The sequence below is a fragment of the Protopterus annectens genome, chromosome 15.part0 (genome assembly GCF_019279795.1).
Source record: "Protopterus annectens isolate FY-2018-M chromosome 15.part0, PAN1.0, whole genome shotgun sequence".
In the NCBI taxonomy this organism is placed as follows: Eukaryota; Metazoa; Chordata; order Ceratodontiformes; family Protopteridae; genus Protopterus; species Protopterus annectens.
Window position 1 is genome coordinate 752,292,557 of NC_056749.1, and position 22,903 is coordinate 752,315,459.

Here is a 22,903-nt window from a genome sequence, read left to right on the forward strand (position 1 = left end):
AAAGGACCAATTCTTGGAAGGCCAGTTCCTGCTAAACCTTGGAGGCTGGACCTGCAAGAAATCCTTGACTGTCTGGACAGATTTTGCTTTCTCTTCCACCTTCTTCAGCACCTGCTGTGCAGGGGAGCCAAACAAATTGAGCTTATCCATGGGAGCATCTAGGAGCTTTGATTTAACATGGTCTGGTAAGGACTGCTCTTTTAACCATGCATGTCTTCTGATCACTGTGCCAGTCATGGCTGATCTAAAGGAAGCCTCCAGTGCATCATAGCCACATTTTAAGGAATGATTACTGACCTGCTGAATGTTATGTACCATTTCCTGTACAGATTTTTTGTCTAATGGTTCATCCGAGGACAGTTTTTTAGTTAATTGATCTAACATAAATTCCTGATACTGAATCATGTGGAATTGACAGTTCAAGGCCCTAGCTGAAAGAGTAGCAGAAGTGTAAACTTTTTTACCCCATCTCTCTAAGGCCCTAGATTCCCTTTCAGAGGGGAGGGGGTTTTTAGTAGAAGTAGCTGCTACAGCCTTGGGTCCCTGGGAGATAGTTTCGGGATCTGCAAAAGGGGCCTTATACAAATGATAATGTGTGTCCGGAACCCTGTAGTACCTATCGGGCTTAGCAGGGGCCAGAGGAAGAGAATCAGGAGCAGTACAAGCATCATTAAAAGCATCATTCACAACAGTAAGGACTGGAGGAATGGCTAAAGGCCTATGCTGTGGCAAATGCAAAAAGGTTCTAAGCCTTTTCCTAGAGTCTGAAAAATCCTGGCCCTGCCATTGAAATTGTTCCCTCATAGCATGCAAGGTTTCCCCAAAAGAAAATTCCTCAGGCAGAGAGGCAGAAGGAATGGACTCTTCTGCATCAGAGTCCTCATAAGGAGAAAAGGGGCCCTCTGGAGGGTTTGAATTATCTGATTCATCAGAGGAGCCATCTGAAGAAACTGGCTCAGGGGGCTCTTCTCTAGTCCTCTTCTCTGGAGGTGGGTGAGAGGCCCTGTCTGGATGAGGTTGGGATCCCCGGATCAAAGAAATGAGATCCTCTGCTAGACTAAGCATTTGTGAACTAGAGCTAGGCCTGTGAGAGGGGGTCTTAGCAGGCACACATTTTGTAGTTTTGCTGCTTTAGCCCTGGCAAAGGCCTTAATCGACATGGATGCAGGAGGCCTAGCAGCTCCACGTGCAGGGGTAGAAATATCCAAAGGGATAGTATCAGATAAATCCTGTGAACCTGCAAGAGCAGGTGGGATTTCGGTAGCAGATTCAGCCAGGCTGGATGAGGCCTCGGTAAGTGGCAAGGTTTCGGCCGAAGGAAGAACCGTGGACTCGGTTTCAGCCGAAACCGAGACACTCGCGGTTGGCTTAACCGCGGTTTCGGCCGAAACCGCGGACCACGAGTGTCGGTCCTTTTCCTTGCGCTTTTTAGAAATTTGCATAGTCGGAGGATCCGACGGCATAATGTAAGCAAAATCAGAGCCGAAAAACTCTTCAGCAAATTCCGACCGACGTCTAAGCGTCCGTCGGTTGAAAGAAGCACAGGCTAGACAAGCTGCTACATCGTGGTCTGGGCCTAAGCAAGGTAAGCAGTAAGAGTGGAAATCTTTATGAGGTATTTGTTTCCCACAAGTTAAACAGTTATTCACTTTTTCTGACATCGGCTGAGGCAAGAAAGAGTCCCCAACGGGGTACTTAGCTTTTTAGAAGTCTTCGGTACTTGTAGTAGTAATCTCTGGTTCTGACCGACCGGCACTTGCGAACAGCTTCTGCTTCGGGCGCCACGCGGCAAGAAAGACTGAGGAAAATGGCGTCGGCTGATGCCTTTATACCCGAAGAACTGCAGCTATGACGTCGGGTGAAGTGCGACACCAGCCGAGGCCAGACCCAGACTTTGGAATCCGGCCGACCGAAGGGCTGCCTGACGACAGGACAACCCATTTGTAAGGACTGCAGATGCATCCTTGAAGGACATCTGGTGTAAAATAATTATTTTTCTATAGAAGCAGTTATTACCTATACTGAAAGTTTTTTTTGAAACTGAGATCTAGGAGGTACACACATTTGTTTTACATAAAGGCAATGTTTGCCTTTTTTCCTAAGACAGTAATAATATCATCTGCTGGCTGATCAAAAAAAAGTTTGATTTAATGGAGGATTTAGATGTTTTGAACAATGTAGCAATGTACAAAATAAACAGTCAAATATTTCCCATAACATTCCAGTAATTATATTAAATAGCAGAAATAGCTAAATGATTAAATAGTAAGAGAGAACATGTACACAGTGTAAATACTATTTTGTTTTATATGAATGTAGCAAACACAATATGTACTACAGGTTCATAGGTAGGTACTAGGCTATTGGCCCTAGGGCCTACGCAAGCCTGGCCAAAAAGGTACCCTGGCTTTCCCACAAAAGAAAATTATTTTCCTGGGCCCCTGTCAAGCAGAACCACAGAAGTGATCCCCGGGGTGAATTTCTTATTAGTCATCCAATCATCAAGGTTTTTCTTCAAGAGTGCTAATGAGGAGCTCTGTTTGACATAGATAGGTAGCCTGTTCCAGAGTATGGGAAGTCTCTGGGACAGGAATCTATCCCTCCAGCATGTTCTGTTTGTTGCAATGACAAGGTTTAGGTCCCTAGAGCATGTAGCTCGGAGGTATTGGGAATTCTTTAAGTGGAGCATGTCCAACAGCTCTGGGTTTGACATAGCTTTGCATGTTAGGCAGAGATCCCCTCTGAGTAGGCGATATGCGACAGAGTAAAGCTGGAGTTTTTTGAGTCGGTCTGCGTAGGCATCTGTTTGAGGCCAGTAATCCTCTTTGTGAGGTATTTCTGTGGCCTTTCCAGTTGTTGTAGATGTCTTGTGAGGTACATACCAAAAGGGGCGCTGTATTCTATAATGGGCCTAATGAGTGATGAGTAGAGGGGAACAACGACCTCTTTTTTTCTGGATGAGAAACCTTTTGTGATGAGGTGTGCCACATAGAAGAATTTCCTTACCATTGTAGCAATGTGATTATCAAAGGAGAGACTACTGCCCACCTGTGTCCCAAGGTCTCTTATCCCACTTTCAGTGTTAAGTAGACCACCGCCTATGTGGTAGTTCATGGATAGCACTTTTTGGCATTGAGCTTGAGACCATGGCTTTGACACCAGGAATCTGTCTCAGTGAGGCCCTTTTGTAGGATGTCCACATCATTGGGAGTTTCAGTTATGGCTCCTAGTTTGCTGTCATCTGCGAATTTAGTTAGCCAAAGACCTTCTGTGTTAGCCTGTACTTCAGAGAAGTAGATACCAAACAGGAGAGGACCCAGGACTGAACCCTGTGGTACTCCACCTGTCACTGCTCTGAAGTCTGATTTGGAGTCTGCTACTTTCACAGTGTGGGTTCTGTCAGTAAGCCAGTTGGCAACCCATCTTGTGACATAGGGATTTATACCTAGTATAGTGAATTTATCTATAATTCCAGAGTGGGGTATGGTGTCAAACACCTTGGCGAGATCTAGATAGGCTGTGTGAACCACCTTACCCTCATCTATGGCTTTGGTGACTGCTTCAAAGAAGTCTATCAGGTTTAGGAGACATTATCTGCCTTTTACAAACCCGAACTGTGTGGGGTCCAGAGTTTGGAGATATCCAATGTCTTTGTTTATGAGTTCCATGATGACATGTTCCATGTTCTTGCAGACCAGGCTCGTCAGGCTAATGGGGCGGTAGTTCCCGGGGTCTGTTGTGGCCCCCCCTTTGTGGAGTGGGATAACTGTCGCAGTGCACTATTCAATGGGCACAAAGCCTGAGGTGAGGCTATGACATTCTGTAGTTCATGTAGAAGGCAGCCTGTGATGTTGTCTGGTCCTCCAATGGATGCTGTGTTCTTGGCTTTGGAGAGTGAGGTTTTTACCTGTGCAGCCGTGATTACAGGAACTTTGCATTCTTCTGGTATAAAGATGGGCCCTTTAGGGGGGGTGAGAGGGGGGTAAAGTTAGCACTGAACCTATCTGCCAGGATGTTGGCAATATCGGTTGGTTCTGTGTATTTAGAACCATTGTGCTGTAACTCAGTGCAGATCTGACTGTTGTCATTGAGATTCTTCACATAGCTATAGAATGCTTTGTGGTTGTCTTTAGAACCAGTGGCGATTTTGTTTTCATAACAAGCTTTGGAGGATTTTATGAGGGATCTCAGCTTCTTACTGAGGCTGAGGCTGACCAGGGAGTTCCTCCAATCATGGGATTTTACTCTTTTTTGCAACAGTTTCTTTCTTCTGTTGTCGAGTTTGTTTATGGCAGAAGACCACCAGATTGGATTCCTTTTTCTGGAGGATAGTATCTTGGTTCTGTTAGGGATAGCATAATCCATGCACTCGTGTAAGTGCTTATAAAGTGCATTTGTGTAGGATTCAGCAGTCGTACCTCCATTGTCCATCTGCATGGGTGTCATGAAGTTTGCCACTTCTGTCTTAAGAAGCGTGAAGTTGGCTTTGGAGACATTTTTTACAGTTGTTTTCCTAATGGCAGGTGGGGGTGGGATGTTCATAGGTTTATACTAGGCTATCTGCCCTAAGGCATTTATAAGCCTAGCCCAAAGTTTTGTGGCTTACGCCACCCCTTATATGAAAAAATACTGTGCCCATTAGTTTGTTGTGCCTCTGTCCAGCAGTGACACAGAGATGATTCCCGGGGTAAAATGTGGATGTCTAGGGTGATTAGCTTGTGGTCGGATCTGACCAATGAGGAGCTGACCTCTGGTGTGGAACACCGGTCACCCATGTTGGTGATGACCAGGTCTAGGATATTGCTGCCCTGGTGGGGGTGTGGATAAGTTGATCCAAGGATTTGGAATTGATGAATTCCAGAAAACGTTGGGCAAAAGAGTTGGTACACAAGTAGTTTTCCCAGTTAATGGTGGGGTAGTTGAAATCACCCATTATTAGTGTGTTGGGTTGTACCTTAATATTTTTCAGTGTATCATGAAAAGAGGAGTGGGAATCCTGGGGCATGGTGGGGGGTCTGTAGCAAACTACAATCTGGATTGCAGTTTTGCCCAGAGTTAGTTGAACTTGGATAATCTCGGATGCATTATGCTGAGCAACTAGCTTGGAGGTGTGGATATCTTTAATGAATATTGACACGCCTCCACCTTTAGTGTTTTGGTCTGGGTTTGGTGGCTGAAAGGTGTGGTATGAATTATAGCCTGGTAATGCAGGGGTGCTCTCTGGAGCTTTGAACCAGGTCTCTGTTGCTGCACAGATGTCGATGTTCTCCATTTTAAGGAGTGCCTCGAGTGAGTGCATTTTGAGGTTTAGACTTCTAGCATTGAGTAGCATTACCCTCAGATTTTGCTTGCTTGTACCGGTTATGGTGGTGAATTTGTCATTTGAACCTTGCCTAAAAAAGGCACTATAGGGGTAGCAAGAGCCTTTGCCAGTATCCAGAATCCTAAGGGTGATAGGTGCAGGCCATGTCTGGCAAAGCAGCGTGGTCTGTTGATCCTGTCATCCTAGGCAGACAGATACTGGATTCCCTTAGAATGACACCAGAAGCTTAGCCAATTGCTGAAGTCAATCATTTTGTCCTTGTACTGTGGTATCATTCTGGGTGATGGCAGGATGCTACTCAGGGCTAGGGTCATACCTGCCTGGGCTACAAGATCGGAAAGCTCCTCCATGTCTCTTTTCATGTAGTCCAGAGAGGTACGGTCTCAGGTCATTCACACCAACATGGACAATGACAGACTCATATTTGTACTTGTTGTGGAGTGACCTGAGTGCGTGCATTATGTAGTGGATCTTGGCACCCGACAGGCAGCTGACAGTAACTTTCTCCTTTCTCTCTCATATCCAGCAGCTATTGAATAGCTGGTGGATATGAGATGTTTATGCTGATCACAGCTGATAACAATATTTTAAGAACAGAAGCCTTGAATTAACATCCACATTGTCAGACGATATTCTAAGGCAGGCTCACCTTCTCAAGACAGCTGCTGATGTAATACCCCTTAAGGAGGCACATGCAGCATCATCCATACATTTTAAAGTGAGACTCCAATTTAATTTGCTACAGCCAGTAAACTCGCTATTCTGCTAGTAATAGAACTACTAGGATTTTCATAGGATTCCTAAGAGTTCAAGTCAATTTAGTCTCATGACCATCAACATGTTCGACATGCCCTCTCTCTGGCTGATCCTCCTTTCTTAAACAGGGTTAGATCAGTTAGTTCCAGTATAAATGTGGGGTATCGATCCAGTTATCTAGGTTCTACTTGAAGGATAATAATTTATCACACTGCTTAGTCTGCAGGGGTAGATTATTCCAGAGATGGGGAGCCACTTCTCTCCTGTGTTCTGTATACCTGCTGGTAAAGATTGATGTCCATGCATCTGGTGTTTGATACACTATTAGACTTGTGAAGACATAGAAGATGAGAGACAACAGGGTACTTAATGGTGTGGTAGACAAGGCACAAATCACCCCTAAAGAGTCTATAAGATACTGAATAAAGAGTCAGAGCTTCTATCTTATGTTGTTAGCACAAACTCTTTAATCCTGAAATTTGCTAAGGAACCTCTGGGACTTCTCTAACTGCTTGATCTTTTGAATGAGATACATACTGAAGGGGGCACTGCACTCTATGATTAGTCTAATTATTTTGAATATAAGGTAATGAAGACATCATTAGATCTTGATGAAAAACCCTTGCTATTGGTTGAGCCGAGTATAAGGATTTTGTTGACTACAGTTGCCATATGATGATCAAAGGAGAGGAAACTGTCAACCCAGGTACTTTGCTATGTTTTCACTTAGTAGTGGGTATTGCCTATTTAATATGACAAGAATACAGATTTTACCAAATAATATGACACCACACTGTTTCACATTTAATATGAGGCCATTTTCAGCACACAGTTAACTAGGATAAGTTCTTTCTGAGGGATACAGATGCCAGAAGTGAATATGACAATAACATCCAGTTTACAGTGATCTATAAACTTAGTTAGCCAAAAGTCCTGGTTCTCAGTTTGGATATCAGAGAAGTAAATCCTGAAAATGAAGGGTCCCACTACAGAGCACTAGTGGACTCTGCAGGTTATCTTCATATTTTTAGTTGAGGCATCTGCCACGAACTATGTGGACTCTGTTTTAGCCAATTTAGCATCCAGCTTACCAAATAAGAATCTATATTTAAAGCATCTAGCTTACTTAAAATAAATGCATGGAGCATGGTGTCAAATGCTTTGATGAGGTTAAGATGTGCGGTCTGAAGAGCAAGACCACAGTCAACAGCCTGTGTGAGCATCTGGAAAACGTTAACTAGATTCAGTAGGCTGGCTCTCTGTTTGATGAAGTTGAACAACTGAGGTTCTAGCTTAATGAGAATTTTTTGTTATCAGAACTGATAACATATGATATATTCTACAGCTTTGCAGATCAGGCTCATAATGATGATGGTTCTATAATTATGAGGGTCCATTGTGAGGCTACCCTTGCAGAGGGTCATCACCACTACAGCATGCCATAATTTGTGCACAAATCCTGTAGCTAAGCTTTGGTTAAACAATCTGAGGAGTTCACGGAGATCATGGTTTTACATCCAGGTATGTTATCAGGTCCCATGCAGGGAGCATTTTTGGTTCTGACAGCACCTTCAGAACACATTCCTTGGTGATAATAGGTAGTATAAGGGATTAAAAAGTAAGTTTTTATGAATTGGTTTTAAGAAGGAAGTCCGAAAAGAAACCGGTTGAGTTTAGAGTTCTAGCAACCAAGGTGTCGGAAGTATAAACCTTTTTACCATACTTGGGGGGGCTGGGATTGGCAGAATGGTTAAGTTGTTTACTTCACAGATACAAGGTGCAGGGTTATTTCTCACCTGTGAAAGGGAAACTGGCTATGCTTGAAATGGCCCACAAGGGCAATTCTTAGTACTTGGCTATGAATCTATGTATTTGTTACCCTAGAATTCTTAATAAAATGGAAAAAGATGTTTGGGGAGCAGTTTTCCCAATTTAGTTTGATGTTGATAAATAAATAGATAGTTGCAAAGTCAAACTTACATCAATCCTGTTTATATAATACAGATTTACACATTCTATTAGTCTTTTTGGCTGCTAGGAATTGTGAATATGGACATTTTGATTATTAGCCAAAACATTCTTAAAAGTTTAGTAAATTTTACATGTGGCAATCTCAATGTCTTGTTTATTTGTTTTCTGTTGAAAAGAGATTACCCACTGGTCAACTAAAAATTCTCTCAGAAAACTGTTTTTTTTTTAATGAAATTAATCTTCTTGTAGATACCCATAAAATTCAGAAGATGATATTTCCTTAACAGAATCATGTGTAACAGGAGAGTATAGTTATGATATGTTTAAACAAGTGAAGATATAGAGACAATATTTAAGATATTTTTGTGAAAATAAACTTGAAATAGAGAATAGTGTGTGTGTGTGTGTGTGTGTGTGTGTGTGTGTGTGTGTGTGTGTGTGTGTGTGTGTGTGTGAGAGAGAGTGAGAGACAAATAGAGATCATGACCATCTGTACCCCTTACTTCATATAATCCACTCCATTGTTGCTCAACCTTAGAGTAAGTTAAGCACCTTTTCTTAAACGGTCCTTTAGTGGGACTTAATGTAAATATGGGATATTGAAATCATGTAACACACAGAAAGCCTCTGTGAAGATATAGGTACCACTCTCCTGTTGGGAAAGCTAGACAGAAGGCTGGCCAACAAAAAACTGCTAGGCCACAAGATGAGACCAGCACTGAAGCAGCATGGATGGCAGGGCATGCCAAATAGATGTCTTAGAAATTAATCTGGAACCAAATGTAACATTGGTGCAATGGCATCCCAAGACTCAACACCAGATACTGAACATACCAACATTGGAATCTGCACTGGAAAAGACACCAATGACAAGGACAGTGGTGTACCAAACCAACACTGACAGAGAAAAGAGAGACCCCAAGCAGAGCTGGAACAGTTTATTCCAGAATGATCAGCACTGAAGTCAGTGTTGAGCCTGCTGTCTATCCTACAGCTATCAAGTACAGAAAAGATATTGAGGCCTCCAGAATCAATAAAGGAGGGCCGATCAGTGCTGGCATGGCACTTGCTGATGCTGTTTTTTTATTGGAATTTGCATTGGCATCAAAAAAGGGGAGTTAATAAGGAGGCATCTAATACCCTGGAGTGAGCAGTACAGAGACCATGGGAAGTCACATTCCAGCTACGTAGCCTGATAGAAAATACAGTCCATTAAATACATATGTGCCATGAAAACTACCTTTACCAGCTTCCTGTAATCAAGGTCAATGGCCAAAAAAATAAAGGCATAGCTTAATGTCAGTGGTCTCTCTCAGTGTTAGTGATTTTGGCATTTAGGTGTTTGCAATAACTTAGACCTCCCTATCTATTTCAAACTCAACCAGTAATGTAGTTTGAACAATACCTGGGGAAAGATGCAGTTTCAGTTACAGCCATGGTAACTTGAAGAACTGGATATCTCCACAGCCTTTGGTCAAACTTTTTTTTTTTTTTACCTAGAATTCCACAATAGTATAAACTAACCCTGGGGAAGGAAACTCGTGTCTTTTGTAAGCTTTCTTTTTATTAGATTAAACTAGCTCAACAGTAAATGACTGAGAATTACGAAGCAGAATGTTTAACTGGCTTTGGTGCAAATGAAAGTCCATTACCATAGGTTGACAGTGTCTGTCATCTCTGAACTTCCTTTACGATTAGATAAGGCCCATTACCACAAATGTAGGTGCAGTGTTTTTCTTCTGGGGGTCATAATGGAGACTGACATTGACTTGAGGTTAGTAATGATCTGGAGAAGAAAAGCACCAATACATTTTAGAATGGGAGAGTTTCCTAATAGCCAAGAAAAGTCTGGAGCACCTAATACAGGTGGTCTTTGTACTACAAATTACGGATAATCGACCTGCTCCTATCCGTTTCTGTACTTTTTTGTAGGTCTGATACAGTTTGGTAAGGTTTTGGGCTAAAAATATTATTTCCAGCAAATGCTTGGTCCAAGAGACATTTGGGGACATTTATAATCCAAAAGAAACACAGAAATCAAAAAAACTAAAAGGTACAGTGGATATCATGACTAGAAAAAAGTAATTGAGATTTATATAGAAAGAAGTGAGAGTGAATCTAAAGAATTCACACAAGAATACTTGTAATACAGTCATGTTTATCAGCTGCTGTATTTACTTCTAAAATATTTTTTAATTATTAGCAACAATAAAACAAATCTTTTTAAAACAAACACATTAACAAAGATGACAACCAAGCACAGAGACATTAATGCTTGCAAAATGACAGGTGTGCTGGCATTTAAAATTCATGCACATTCAGATGTATTCAAGTTTCAAAGCACTGTTTTGACTTCTTCTGACTTATGGACAGATATCCTGTGTAGTCGCCACAATTTTCAAAACCAATTCTGAAATACTGATTACTGTACAGTTGCATGTAGTCCCACAGGCTATTGTTTTCATAATCACCAAATGGTTCTGAAAAGTCACTAAATGGCTTAACAGCACTACCTTTAAAGACACAGACAGTAATGAGTTATGCACTGAGGAGTATCTTATTACTATGACACTTGGTTATGGCACAGAAAGCAGAATGTGATGGACAGTGGGCTTATCTCATTACACACTGGGGTACAAACACTGATTACTGTGAGTACAGAATCAGTGTAACATTCAGAAGTTACAGTCAAGGGATGCTGAACATTTGCAGCACATGCTTTACATGGTACGGCAGTGCTCTGTTGAGAAAGGCCTACTGGGAGGTATGCACAGGTGGAATATTCCACTTCCATAAACACATCAGCCTAGTGCCTAGGGCAGTGAAAGCATAATGGATCACAAGTCCAACTATCAATTTCCTTATGGACTAAGATCAAGTTTGTCCCTTGCACAGAGCTGGTGATCTGACAGACCCCTTCCCTCCTGTCATCCTAAAGCTGTATACCTTCACCCTTGCCCACTGTTCCAGACAGTCTTTATTTTCTGTAATTCTTGCACAGTGGCTAGTGCTACAAGTAACATCTCTAAGAATGTAAACTCTAAACCCTCTCCTTGTACCTCACTTCCTCCTCCCTGGGCCTATCTGATGCCACTTTGGCTGCCTCTGTGCACCACAATGCACACCCACCTTCCTACACCTCTCCTTGGTGATCACCATGGTCACTTCTTCCCACTACTGATACTGAACTCTGATCTCACCTTTCTTACCTGCTTAGACTCATAACGTCTTCATGACTTAGAAGAGTGTTTTAGTGACTGAATACTCTTTCCCTACATTAGCTCTCCTTTGCTTCTTGCCCACTGCCACGATCTCTCTTACCCACAACCTTTCCACCCTCACTTTCACCACTGCCTCCTACAACAATTAGGAACCTGGCCAGTGTGTGTTGGCAGAATGCAAATTCCATGAATTAGATCTTTCAACAGATCACTGACCAGTGCAGAAGTGATTGGGAAATAGAATGTAGCAAATGTGGTTCCCTGGGGGGGGGGGCAGAAAAATTCAGGGGTCCACAGGTGTAACAGCTTAATATCAGTACCAGGGTAACGTGGTGAGAATCCTGAGAGGAAGGATGGTTGTATTGCTAGAGGGCAACAATCTCCATGACAGTAACCATTGTGGATTCAGGATTATAAGTAATTCACAATTAATCCTAATCATAAGGAATTCCCTGTTAAACCAGACCCAGTTTTATGACTGGGTTACAAGTGAAGTTGACATTCAAATCACCATAGGCAAATGCACCACTTTCTCACAAGCTACAGGTCACCCTCTATGACCCAGGAAACCCATAAAAATGTACTTAAGCTTACTGGAACAACTCACTATCCATCCCATTATCATATTAATGGGCAACTTTAATTACTCCACTATTAACTGGCATTCATATATGACACCAAATATACAGGCAGAGGTATTCCTGAGCTTTGTAAATACAAACTCCAAAGACCAGACTGTCAATATGCCAACTGAGGGGAGCAAACATAATTGATCTGGTCCTCACTAACATCCGAGAGTGCTGCACACCCCCTAGTGTAATGTCCTGTCTGCTAAGGTCATACCACAAAATAGTCTCCTTTGAAATAAAAATGAAACCTAGAATCCAAGCTAACTCTGGAATGTTCTGGAACTGCTCTAAGGTTAACTTCCTACCATTAAGTCATAACCTTGTAAAACTTCCAGTACCCCCCAACCACCACGAGAACACTGCAGACTATGTGGAACTGTTCAAAGAAACCCCATACAAGCATATTAAGAGTTGCACAGAGGTAGTTGTACCAAACATAAATAAGTACAGAACTAACTCAATAAACAAGCCGCATTGTTGGAATCACATCAATAAGCTGCGTACGGAAGGCAGAAATTCATGGCAAAAATTAAGAGTTGTAGCACTCAGTGGGACAAAAGCCCTCTCATCAAATGAAACAGTCTTAGAAGACTTAATCTACCAAAGCCAAAGTTGAGGTAAATCTGGCCTCCCATCGCATGGACAATCACAAGGCATTCTTTATGTATGGCCACAACCTTAAAGGCAGTACACAATTGTGTGCAGAGCTCACTGAGCCAGAAGATAAAAGTACATTTACTGGCACACAAATTCAAGTTTAACTTTAAGCCTCTCTCTCTCTCCCCAGACTTCCCTCGGGAAATACCAACAAATATAACTCCTCTATCTATCACTAGGGAACAGGTTCTCAGTGCTCTCTAAGGCCAAGAACACTGCATCAATGAGCCCATACAATATCAAAGGTTGCCTTCAAAGCAGCATGAACTGTGACCTATCAGGTCCTCTGGAATCACTTTTTAACTGTAGTTTCCAAACAGGCTTCATGCCTCAAGAATGAAAAGTGGCAACCAGCATCTCTCTGCACAAAGGCAGGCCATCTACAGACCCTAGAAAATACAGACCCAGTCTCACTAGTCTCACATGCAAAACCATGGAAAAAATTAATATGGAAATGATCAATAATGACATAAAAAACCTCTAGATACTGGATTCACCCCAGTTTGCTTTTGTCAAGGGCAAGGTATGCCTACAGAACCTGGTGGACTTCTTTGACAAGGTTACCAAAGCAATGGACAAGGGCAAAATGATTCATACTGCCTACCTTGACCTGGACAAGACATTTGACACAATACCCTACTCAGCCATATAGTTAGGTATAAACCCTTATACCACTCGGTGGATAGTCAGCTGGCTCACAGACAGGACACAGGAAGTTAGTATTGGGGAATCCACCTCTACAAAGAGGGCAGTCACCAGCAGAGTCCTTTAGGGATAGGTTCTGGGATAGATCCTTTTTGGCCTCGATTTCTCTGAAGTCAACGCCAATGGCAGAGGCCTCTAGTTGACAAAATTTGCTGATGATTGCAAGTTAGAAGCAGTCATAGAATTCCCCAATGACATTAATGTTATCAAAGAAGGGCTAAAAATAGATAAATAACTGTTGTTAGAGCCATGGACTAAACCTGAATGCCAAGTAATGCATACTAGTAACCTTTGGGAAGTCAGCCACGCCTGGTAACGAACATATTGACAACATACTCATAAGAGTCGAATGTGTACTCATGGACTTGGGGACATATGTAGACAGTAACCTAGCCTTTAACCAACATGTATCTACAGTAGTGAGGAAATCATTATATGTTGTGCAACGTATACACAAAGGTATGGTATCTAGGTCCAAGGAGGGTAATGTTTCACTGTATTTGGCACTCATCAGACCTATCACTGAACACAACACCCCCTCTGATATTATCAACCAAGCACATCCAATAATTAGAACATCCATCGAGGTTCCTCACTAAAAGAATACTGGCCGTAAATAACATGCCCAATGCAGTTTGCCTCAAAGACTGATCCTTGGATTCTGCCTCCTACAGGCAGTTGAGTGGAGATCTCTTACTGGCATACAGGGCATTATCATACCCCACTCTGATGGGCCTCCTGCATAGCCACAAAACAGAATTAAACCTTGCCTGTGACATAAAAAGGACCTGCTGCACAGATAGGCATATATCCCAGAGACTACCTCTTCTCTGGAACGCGCTCCCGTTCCATGTGAGGCAAAGTTCCTCCCTAACCCAATTCAAGTGTAATCATTCATGTTTACATATTTTTTATCAAAATGTTTCTAACTATAGTTTTATGTGCATTCGAGTTAAGTGACAAAAGTTTTAAATTATTTAAAATTATTTGAAACTATTTATTCAGGTTGCTTTTATGTATATTTACTTTTTTAACTTGATGATTTTTACTGTCTTTGACTTAACATTTGCACAGGGGTTCGGCTGTCACATGATATTAAGTTTCTCACATGATTTGAAAATGTTGGTCATGTGGTAAGTGTATTTAAATTTTGTCAGGCCATTTTATGACTATCTGATGAAGTTTTGTTATTGAATAAAACAAAAGTGCATATCAACAAGTTTTGGATTGCTGGAGCTGGTTTGTCAGAACCTCTGCAGCCTTGCGTGTATAGTTTTATAACTTGGGCAACTGGATAGGGAACCAGAAATGTACCCCTGGTTTGGCATCTGTGTCTCTAATGGACCCAGGCAGCTTGTAAATAGTTCATCTCCCAGGCCTCTGCTTGTAAATGTTTCATATCACAAACCGCTGCTTATACTACCATGGGTACCAGAACTTGTTGGACAATTGGGATGCATGGCTGGGCTTAAAAAGGTCCCAGAAACTGTTAGTCTAGTACACACACATGAACCTGTGAATCAACAGCAATGTATTACTTAGGCAAAGTCAGGTAATACCAACTATTTCATCTGTTCGTTTGTGGCACTCTTTCTATACCAATTCTAAGGATGTGCAAAGTCAGAAGTAATTTCATTACTGTTAATATTGTGTGACCTCAGAAGAAAAATCCCCCACGGAAAAAAAATACTTTATGTAATGTAGGTACACTGAAATTTTTGACCACTGTTTTTGTTTGGAAGCTGGCACATAGAAGAGTTGTCTGCCAATGAGGATGATGTCAGCAGGGAGACCTGAATTATGCTTATGAGCTTATGGGGGAGGGCCTCGCTTGAGCCCTTGCTGTGTGTGTGTGTGCTTATGTGTCTCTGCAGGGTTCAAAGGTGTTTACTAGGCTAATGAGCACAAGGACAGTTTATGCCTAGCCATGCATCCCAAATCTCTGATAAGTTCTGGTACCCTTGATAAGTGTAAGTAGGGGCTTAGGAGATGAAATGTTTAGTAATTAACTTTGATCGGTTAGAATGAAATTAGCACACATGGAAGGGCTGTCTGAGAAGAAAGTTCTTGGAACCAGAGTCAAACACCATGCTTTCGACAGGGGAAAAGAGTCCCATAACTCTAACCATGAATAGTGATACCTTCACAAGTAAAAGGTGGGATCAGTATTGGCTACAATTTCAGCCTAAAATTCATTTATAAGAGTAACAGTGACAAACCCATTCCTCAGGACCTTCTGTCCTGTAAGACATCTCCCAGCAAGGAACAATGCATTGGTTGACCTCTTACTTACAGAGGATGCAGCTGACAAAGGAAAAAGGCTGTTGCTAAATCAGTGGGACCTGGTTAAAAGTCCTGAAGACCTTAGTCCTGTGCTCTTCGTTCATTACTATTATAGTTTTTCTTTGGTTATTAAATGGATAAAGATAATTTAGTAGCAAACACCTATTTTAAGGGGTGACAAGGGACCACTTTGAATAAATGACCTACATAGATCCATACTGAATGAAACAGGGAGCTGAGAGAATCAGATCTAGGACTACAACATGAATAATATTACCATTTTGCGGTCTTATCTCTTTGTCATATACTGCCTAAGTACAGTCTATCTTCCTCATGCTAGGTGATCTCCTGAACATTTCTCTAAGTGATACTCTGCACAAAACAGCAATGAGCAAACCCCAAGTTTTAGTGGCAGCACTGAAAGGTGGTGTTTAAGTCACTGGTTGCCATAACAGCTGAGATGACTGTGTGAAAGCATGAGGCAACAGAGGCAAAAGTAGTTGAAGTCTTGATTTAGCATCTTGCAAGTAAATATGCAAGTAGTAATTCAAAGTGGTGTGTGCAACGAGTGATGGATCATTCATATGACACTGACAGGAAGGGATTAAGGGAATGTGTGTGCACAAAAAGAACTGCTGAGTGTGGTGGGGAGTATGCTCGGTAACCAACTCACAATGTCACCAGTGTTGGTGATGGACACCATGCCCATTAAACAAGCACAGGGATGCCATTGTGTGAATGAAGGTGAGAATGCCAATTAATTCTGGCACAGGGATAACAGCATGGGTGATGGTATGTACATCCTTTAACTTCAGTGTCTCTGATGGTGAACATATTCTTTAATCTAGGCACAGGCACACCACTGTTTATAATGGTAAGCACATCCACTAACATAACACTGAACACATTCTTTAACCAAGACAGTTGCACCAGTATAGGAAATGGTGAGCACACTCCTTAATTTAGACAGACACAAGTATTCCAGCATGGATAATGGTACGCATACCTGCAACACAGACATAAGAAAACTAGCATCTATAGTGGTGAGCACACACCTTAAGTCATGGAAAGAAGAACCAGTCAGGACAATGGTGAACATACCCCTTAATTAAGACACTGGGGGTACCAATATGAATAATGAGAAGTACACTTCTTAACTCAAACACATGGATACTGCATAGATAAGGGTAAGCATGTACCTTAAATCAGACACAGGAACACCGGAATGGATGAGAGTATGTATACTCTTTAACTTTGGCACAGGGACACCTGTGTGTGTGAAGGTGAACATATCCTTTAATCCAGGCACATGCACACCATTATTCATAATGGTATGCACATCCATTAACTAAGGCCTAGAAGCATGAGCACTGACAATATTCAACACATTCTTTATCCCAACCAGTTGCACCTGCATGGGCAATGGTGAGCACACTCCTTAATTCAGACAGAAGTACTCCAGCACGTGTAATGGTAAGCATTCCCCTCAACGCAGACTCAAGGAAACAAGCATTGGTAATGGTGAGCACACCCCTTAATTAAGACATTGGGGTACCAGCTAAGATAATGACAAGCCCACCCCTTAACTCGGACAGAAGTGCACCCTCATGGATAACAGATAATGACGAGCACAGTCTATAACTCAAACATAGGAGAACCAGCAGAGATCATGGATAATGGTACGCACACCCCTTAACTCAGACACAGGGACACCAGCAAGGATAATGGCGAGTACTCCCCTTAACTCAAATACAGCATTATCTCCCACAAGGGCAACATCATGGATAATGGTGAGAATTATTCCTTTGTTCAGGTACAGAGGCGAGTACACTACTTAACTTGGACAAATAGACATCTGCATAGATAATGGAGACTGCACCCCTTAACTTGCGTACCGACACACCAGCAATGAATATGATGAGCACATTCCTTAACTCAAGGCACAAGTGCTCCAGCATGGATAATGCAGATCACACCTCTTAATTCAGACACCGGTCACTAGCATCGATACTGCTGATCATGCCTGCTATTCGGACAAAAGAGCATTAGCACTACTTAAGTTAGAGTCACAAGCAGCGGCCTGAATAATGGTAAGCACATGTGTTAACTCACACACAGTCACACCAACAAGGCCTATGGTGAGTATAACCATCACTTAGGCACAGATACACCAGCATGGACAACGCTGAGTATACACCCCTTAACTGTGAGACAGATACACCAGCATGGACAACGCTGAGTATACACCCCTTAACTGTGAGACAGATACACCAGCATGAACAATGCTGAGTATACACCCCTTAACTCTGAGACAGATACACCAGCATGGACAACGCTGAGTATACACCCCTTAACTGTGAGACAGATACACCAGCATGGACAACGCTGAGTATACACCCCTTAACTGTGAGACAGATACACCAGCATGGACAACGCTGAGTATACACCCCTTAACTGTGAGACAGATACACCAGCATGGACAACGCTGAGTATACACCCCTTAACTGTGAGACAGATACACCAGCATGGACAATGCTGAGTATACACCCCTTAACTGTGAGACAGATACACCAGCATGGACAACACTGAGTATACACCCCTTAACTGTGAGACAGATACACCAGCATGGAAAACGCTGAGTATACACCCCTTAACTCTGAGACAGATACACCAGCATGGACAACGCTGAGTATACACCCCTTAACTGTGAGACAGATACACCAGCATGGACAACGCTGAGTATACACCCCTTAACTGTGAGACAGATACACCAGCATGGACAATGCTGAGTATACACCCCTTAACTGTGAGACAGATACACCAGCATGGACAACGCTGAGTATACACCCCTTAACTGTGAGACAGATACACCAGCATGGACAACGCTGAGTATACACCCCTTAACTGTGAGACAGATACACCAGCGTGGACAACGCTGAGTATACACCCCTTAACTGTGAGACAGATACACCAATATGGACAACGCTGAGTATACACCCCTTAACTGTGAGACAGATACACCAGCAAGGACAACGCTGAGTATACACCCCTTAACTGTGAGACAGATACACCAGCATGGACAACGCTGAGTATACAACCCCTTAACTGTGAGACAGATACACCAGCATGGACAACGCTGAGTATACACCCCTTAAATGTGAGACAGATACACCAGCATGGGCAACGCTGAGTATACACCCCTTAACTGTGAGACAGATACACCAGCATGGACAACGCTGAGTATACACCCCTCAACTGTGAGACAGATACACCAGCATGGACAACGCTGAGTATACACCCCTTAACTGTGAGACAGATACACCAGCATGGACAACGCTGAGTATACACCCCTTAACTGTGAGACAGATACACCAGCATGGACAATGCTGAGTATACACCCCTTAACTGTGAGACAGGAGCAACAGCATGGATGTGGGGAAAACACACTTAGCTCAGATCCAGAGGCACCAGCATGAACAGTAGGGGGGATACAATCCCTATTTCAGGTACAGGGGTATCAGTGTAGGTAACAGCAGGTATGGTTTCCAAAGATGCAATTGCTCAGAGGTGGACAACCTCAGTTGATGGACCCACTTCAGAAGCGGTATCTGAAGACTATAAAGCTCTAAGTATATCAAAACATTCCAAATGATCTTGTGTAGTTTCCTGCCTGAATCTCTTATCTTTAATTTTGTTCCATTGGCTAAGTACAAACATGGTTATGAGTCTTCTTTTTTTCTTGTTTACTCCATTCATCTAAAATGTTAGCATTTGGAAAACTATAACATTAGGAAAACATATCTGTGTACAAAACAGTAATGACAGCAGCATTTCTGCAGCAATACAGCATAGCAACTGCCTTCAATTATTTATCACATGGGTGTACGGTGGCATCAGGTCTGCATGACTTCCTATCTGAATAAGTTTATTCATGGCATTTCAAGCAGCACAAATCCATAGTTATGCCTGTAATACACATAAATACCATTCTTTACAGAAGCATTCATAAATTAATTCTGTAATCCAACAATTGCATGACTTCCATTCATTCAATTGCGTAGCTTTAGAAAGTACACCAGTTCTGCAAAGGCTTTTGTTGTCTTTAGATAGGTAGGGTGGCATCAATAGGCCTTCCACCCTTGCTGAAATTACGAGACTTCATTCTTTGTTGGTTTGTTCGCTCACAGCATATACAGTGCAACCAGTCTGCGAAGTTGTGTGAGAAGAGTTTTCGGCAGGGATGACAGTACTGATAAAACACTAACATGAAAAATATGCCAAAGCAATAACAGATGAGCAGCTGAACAACTAAGAATGGTGTACAAATGTACTCATAGAAATCAGTTTTGTGAAAGTACCACAGCAACAGGAGCAATGTGTTCTCCAGTAAACGTACAGCATAATGTACTGACAGGTGACACCAGTTCATAGACTTGTCGATTAAATCACGGTCACCAAGGTTCAGATGAACGGCAGACCAGCAGAACATGTTGATGCCAGCATACAGAAATGTGACTAGACACAGAACCACCACAGTGCCAAATTTACTAAAGTTCTTTTCAATATTTTCTGGCAGTGATGTTTTGGACCTCCAGAACTGGATCCATGGATAAAAGAACACAGTAAAAATATTAGTGAGGGCAACAATGCAGATCCAGTACTTAAGGGCAGTACAGAAGAGTACCAAGACAATAACCCGGGTTGCAATTTCAAAGACCCGCCACAAAACAATGCAGATGACTGCCAATGGCTTCATTCGTATTCTATAATCATCGTACTTGATCTGTATGGCCAAGACGTTACAGATGAGGGCACCATAGGTGACAGATGCTAAGCAGATCCCCATCAGAACCCCTGTAGAGAAAAGAAAGAAAAGGAGCATAAACTGGAGAATTTATGCAAATGCATGACTAGTGAAGGACATGTTATTAAACATTTTGGTGGTGGTAATACTTTACATATTTAATTATAAAAATACACTCTTTCTCGTCACTTTCTTACTTGTTTCTGCTTCTCATTTCTTTTCTCTCTTCCTTCTTTTCTCATTGATTAAGTACCTCTATTTTATACTTTATTTTGTAGATGGATGCCTATCACAGGCAAAGAGGCAGTTTCCCTATAACCTGAACATTGGATGCTGCCTATTTTACCTCATAAACACAATGTACGTGGCCCTTGCATCTTTTCATGAACCTGTTTATTTGGTTTACTGGCGCTGGCATTATATTTTAGTGATTAAATCAGTTATACCATGCAGACTTTGGTTTGAACCTCAGAACTCCTACTTGCATACTCAACGACTGTGATGCAAGTCACTTGTATACATATAAGCTCCCATGTCTGAAGACAAAAACTCCTGCTATGTGGAACTTCCCTTGTTTGTTTTGGACATTTATTGATGAAAAACAGTCTTGTTCCAATGACCCACAACACTTCCTGACTCTTCATGCACTCCCGGATATTCCGCTCTTTCAGGATTCCCCGTATTTATGTGTTCACATCATTTTCACCATACCTCTGAAATGTTTCTGATCCTGGACTTTTCTATGTGGGTTATGGCTTTGTCCCTGATTTTAGAGAGAAATTGCTGAAAACTATGACAGTTTTCTTTCACAACATTACCTGACTTAATTACATCCTCAGAGTGCATTCTCCTACTAAATACTACACAACACATTCACTGATGACTTTATTATGATATGTTGCACCTTTTGCCTTCATTATATCCTAAGAACACCACTTTCCTACTAAAGTCTAAATTACATTATGATCTGTTGCAGTTTGTCTTCATCTTAAATCCTTTCTCCTTCTTTCAGATTATGTCAGGAAACAAGTGCCAGCTTAGTATAACAATCCTGGTCAGTACACTTCAAATAAAAATGGAGCAGTCATTTTGTGTACAGTCAGACAAAGCACTTTCGATTAAACCTGAGAAAAAGACTAACAATGCTTTGTACCTCACTACATTTTCACTAGTAAAACTTCAAGAAACACAAAAGTTCATTCCCTGTGGTGTATGTATATATTAAGGTGTTGGCACCAAAGGGAGAAGGATCACTGCAGCACTATAAGCTCATAGTTATATACAAAGTTAATGACCACCAGGGCCTTTATAAGCCTAGCTGTGCAATTCAACCTGGTCGTATCCATATGTGTCACAGGCTATTAGGTATTAGTATGTTAGTTAGGAGATTTACAGAGGTTATGTGGTGGGAGTTTATTAGTTTGGGCACTACTGTCTGCCTCTGACTATCAGACAGACAGGACCCATGTCAGAGACATGGGGGCCAGACCTGGGGTGAATTTCCGATTTCCCATCTACTGGCTACTGGGTCAACTCTTAGGGGTGACTTATCAATGGAATAATTAGCCAGGAGACAGTTTTTCCAAAAGGCACTATAATGTATTTCTTGGCACTGGGTTTTAGTCCATGACTTTGGCACCAGACATTCGTCTGTGTTAGACTTTCTTATAAGATGTTTGTGTCATGGGGGAATCTACGATAACTCCCAATTTGCAGTCACCTGTGAACCTGACATTAACCTTTACCTCTTGAAAAAGATACCAAATAGAAACAGTCTCAGTAAAGAGCCCTGAGGTACCCCAGTGGTGACTGGTCTTAGAGGCAATGGTATCACCATTCCTGACTTCCTGGGTCATGTCTGTGAGTCAGCTGGTTATACAGTGATTTATGCCCAGTCTGGTGAATTTTTCAACTATACCAGAGTACACTATTGTATTGTACTGAACACCTTAGCCAGGTCTAGCTATGTGGTTTGCACCATTTTCCCCTCATCCATTGCCCTGGGTTGGGTCCAGTGTCTGTCTGAAGGTTGCCAGTCTTTATTTATTTTATTATTTTTTTTTTATTTTACATTTGTTGACCGGGCTAGTCTAACTGGATACATGTCCATTTTCAGTAGAGGCCCGGGGAGAAAAGCTCCAGGAAAACATACAAAATTAATAGAGGTTATGACAGAAAAGTACAGTTTTGTACCTACCATAAATGTAGATGTCCGATAGACATGCAACTGTGGGTTGTCCTGCCTCAGGCAGCCCTCGGTCGGCCGGATTCCAAAGTCTGGGTCCGACGTCAGCTGATGTCGCATTTCTCTCCGACGTCAGAGCGGCTGGAGTATATAAGCATCAGCCGACGCCATTTTCTTCAGTGTTTCTTGCCCCAGATGCCAGGTGCCCTCCAAGGAAGGCTGTAATCAAATTGGAAGACAAAAACAGGATTCCAAACAAATAAATGAGCAATAAAACAAATACACCATAACAGATATCCCCAGCTAAGAGTAACAGGGATAGGAGTGGACCCTAGGCATAGAGGGGTATGGAGGGAGGGAAAATCCGAC

The 22,903-nt window shown here is 42.1% G+C and overlaps 1 protein-coding gene across 1 annotated transcript in view; it reads right to left on the minus strand.

The window, feature by feature from the left end:
- Nucleotides 1-19,453: 19,453 nt before the first annotated feature.
- The window catches only part of LOC122790047 (membrane transport protein XK-like), a 236,911-nt gene continuing 233,461 nt past the window's right edge, over nt 19,454-22,903 (minus strand). Inside the window, exon 4 of the mRNA XM_044057613.1 lies at nt 19,454-20,399. Coding sequence (XP_043913548.1) covers nt 19,648-20,399 — 752 coding nt within the window. The 3' untranslated portion in view covers nt 19,454-19,647. The remainder of the gene's footprint in view (nt 20,400-22,903) is intronic.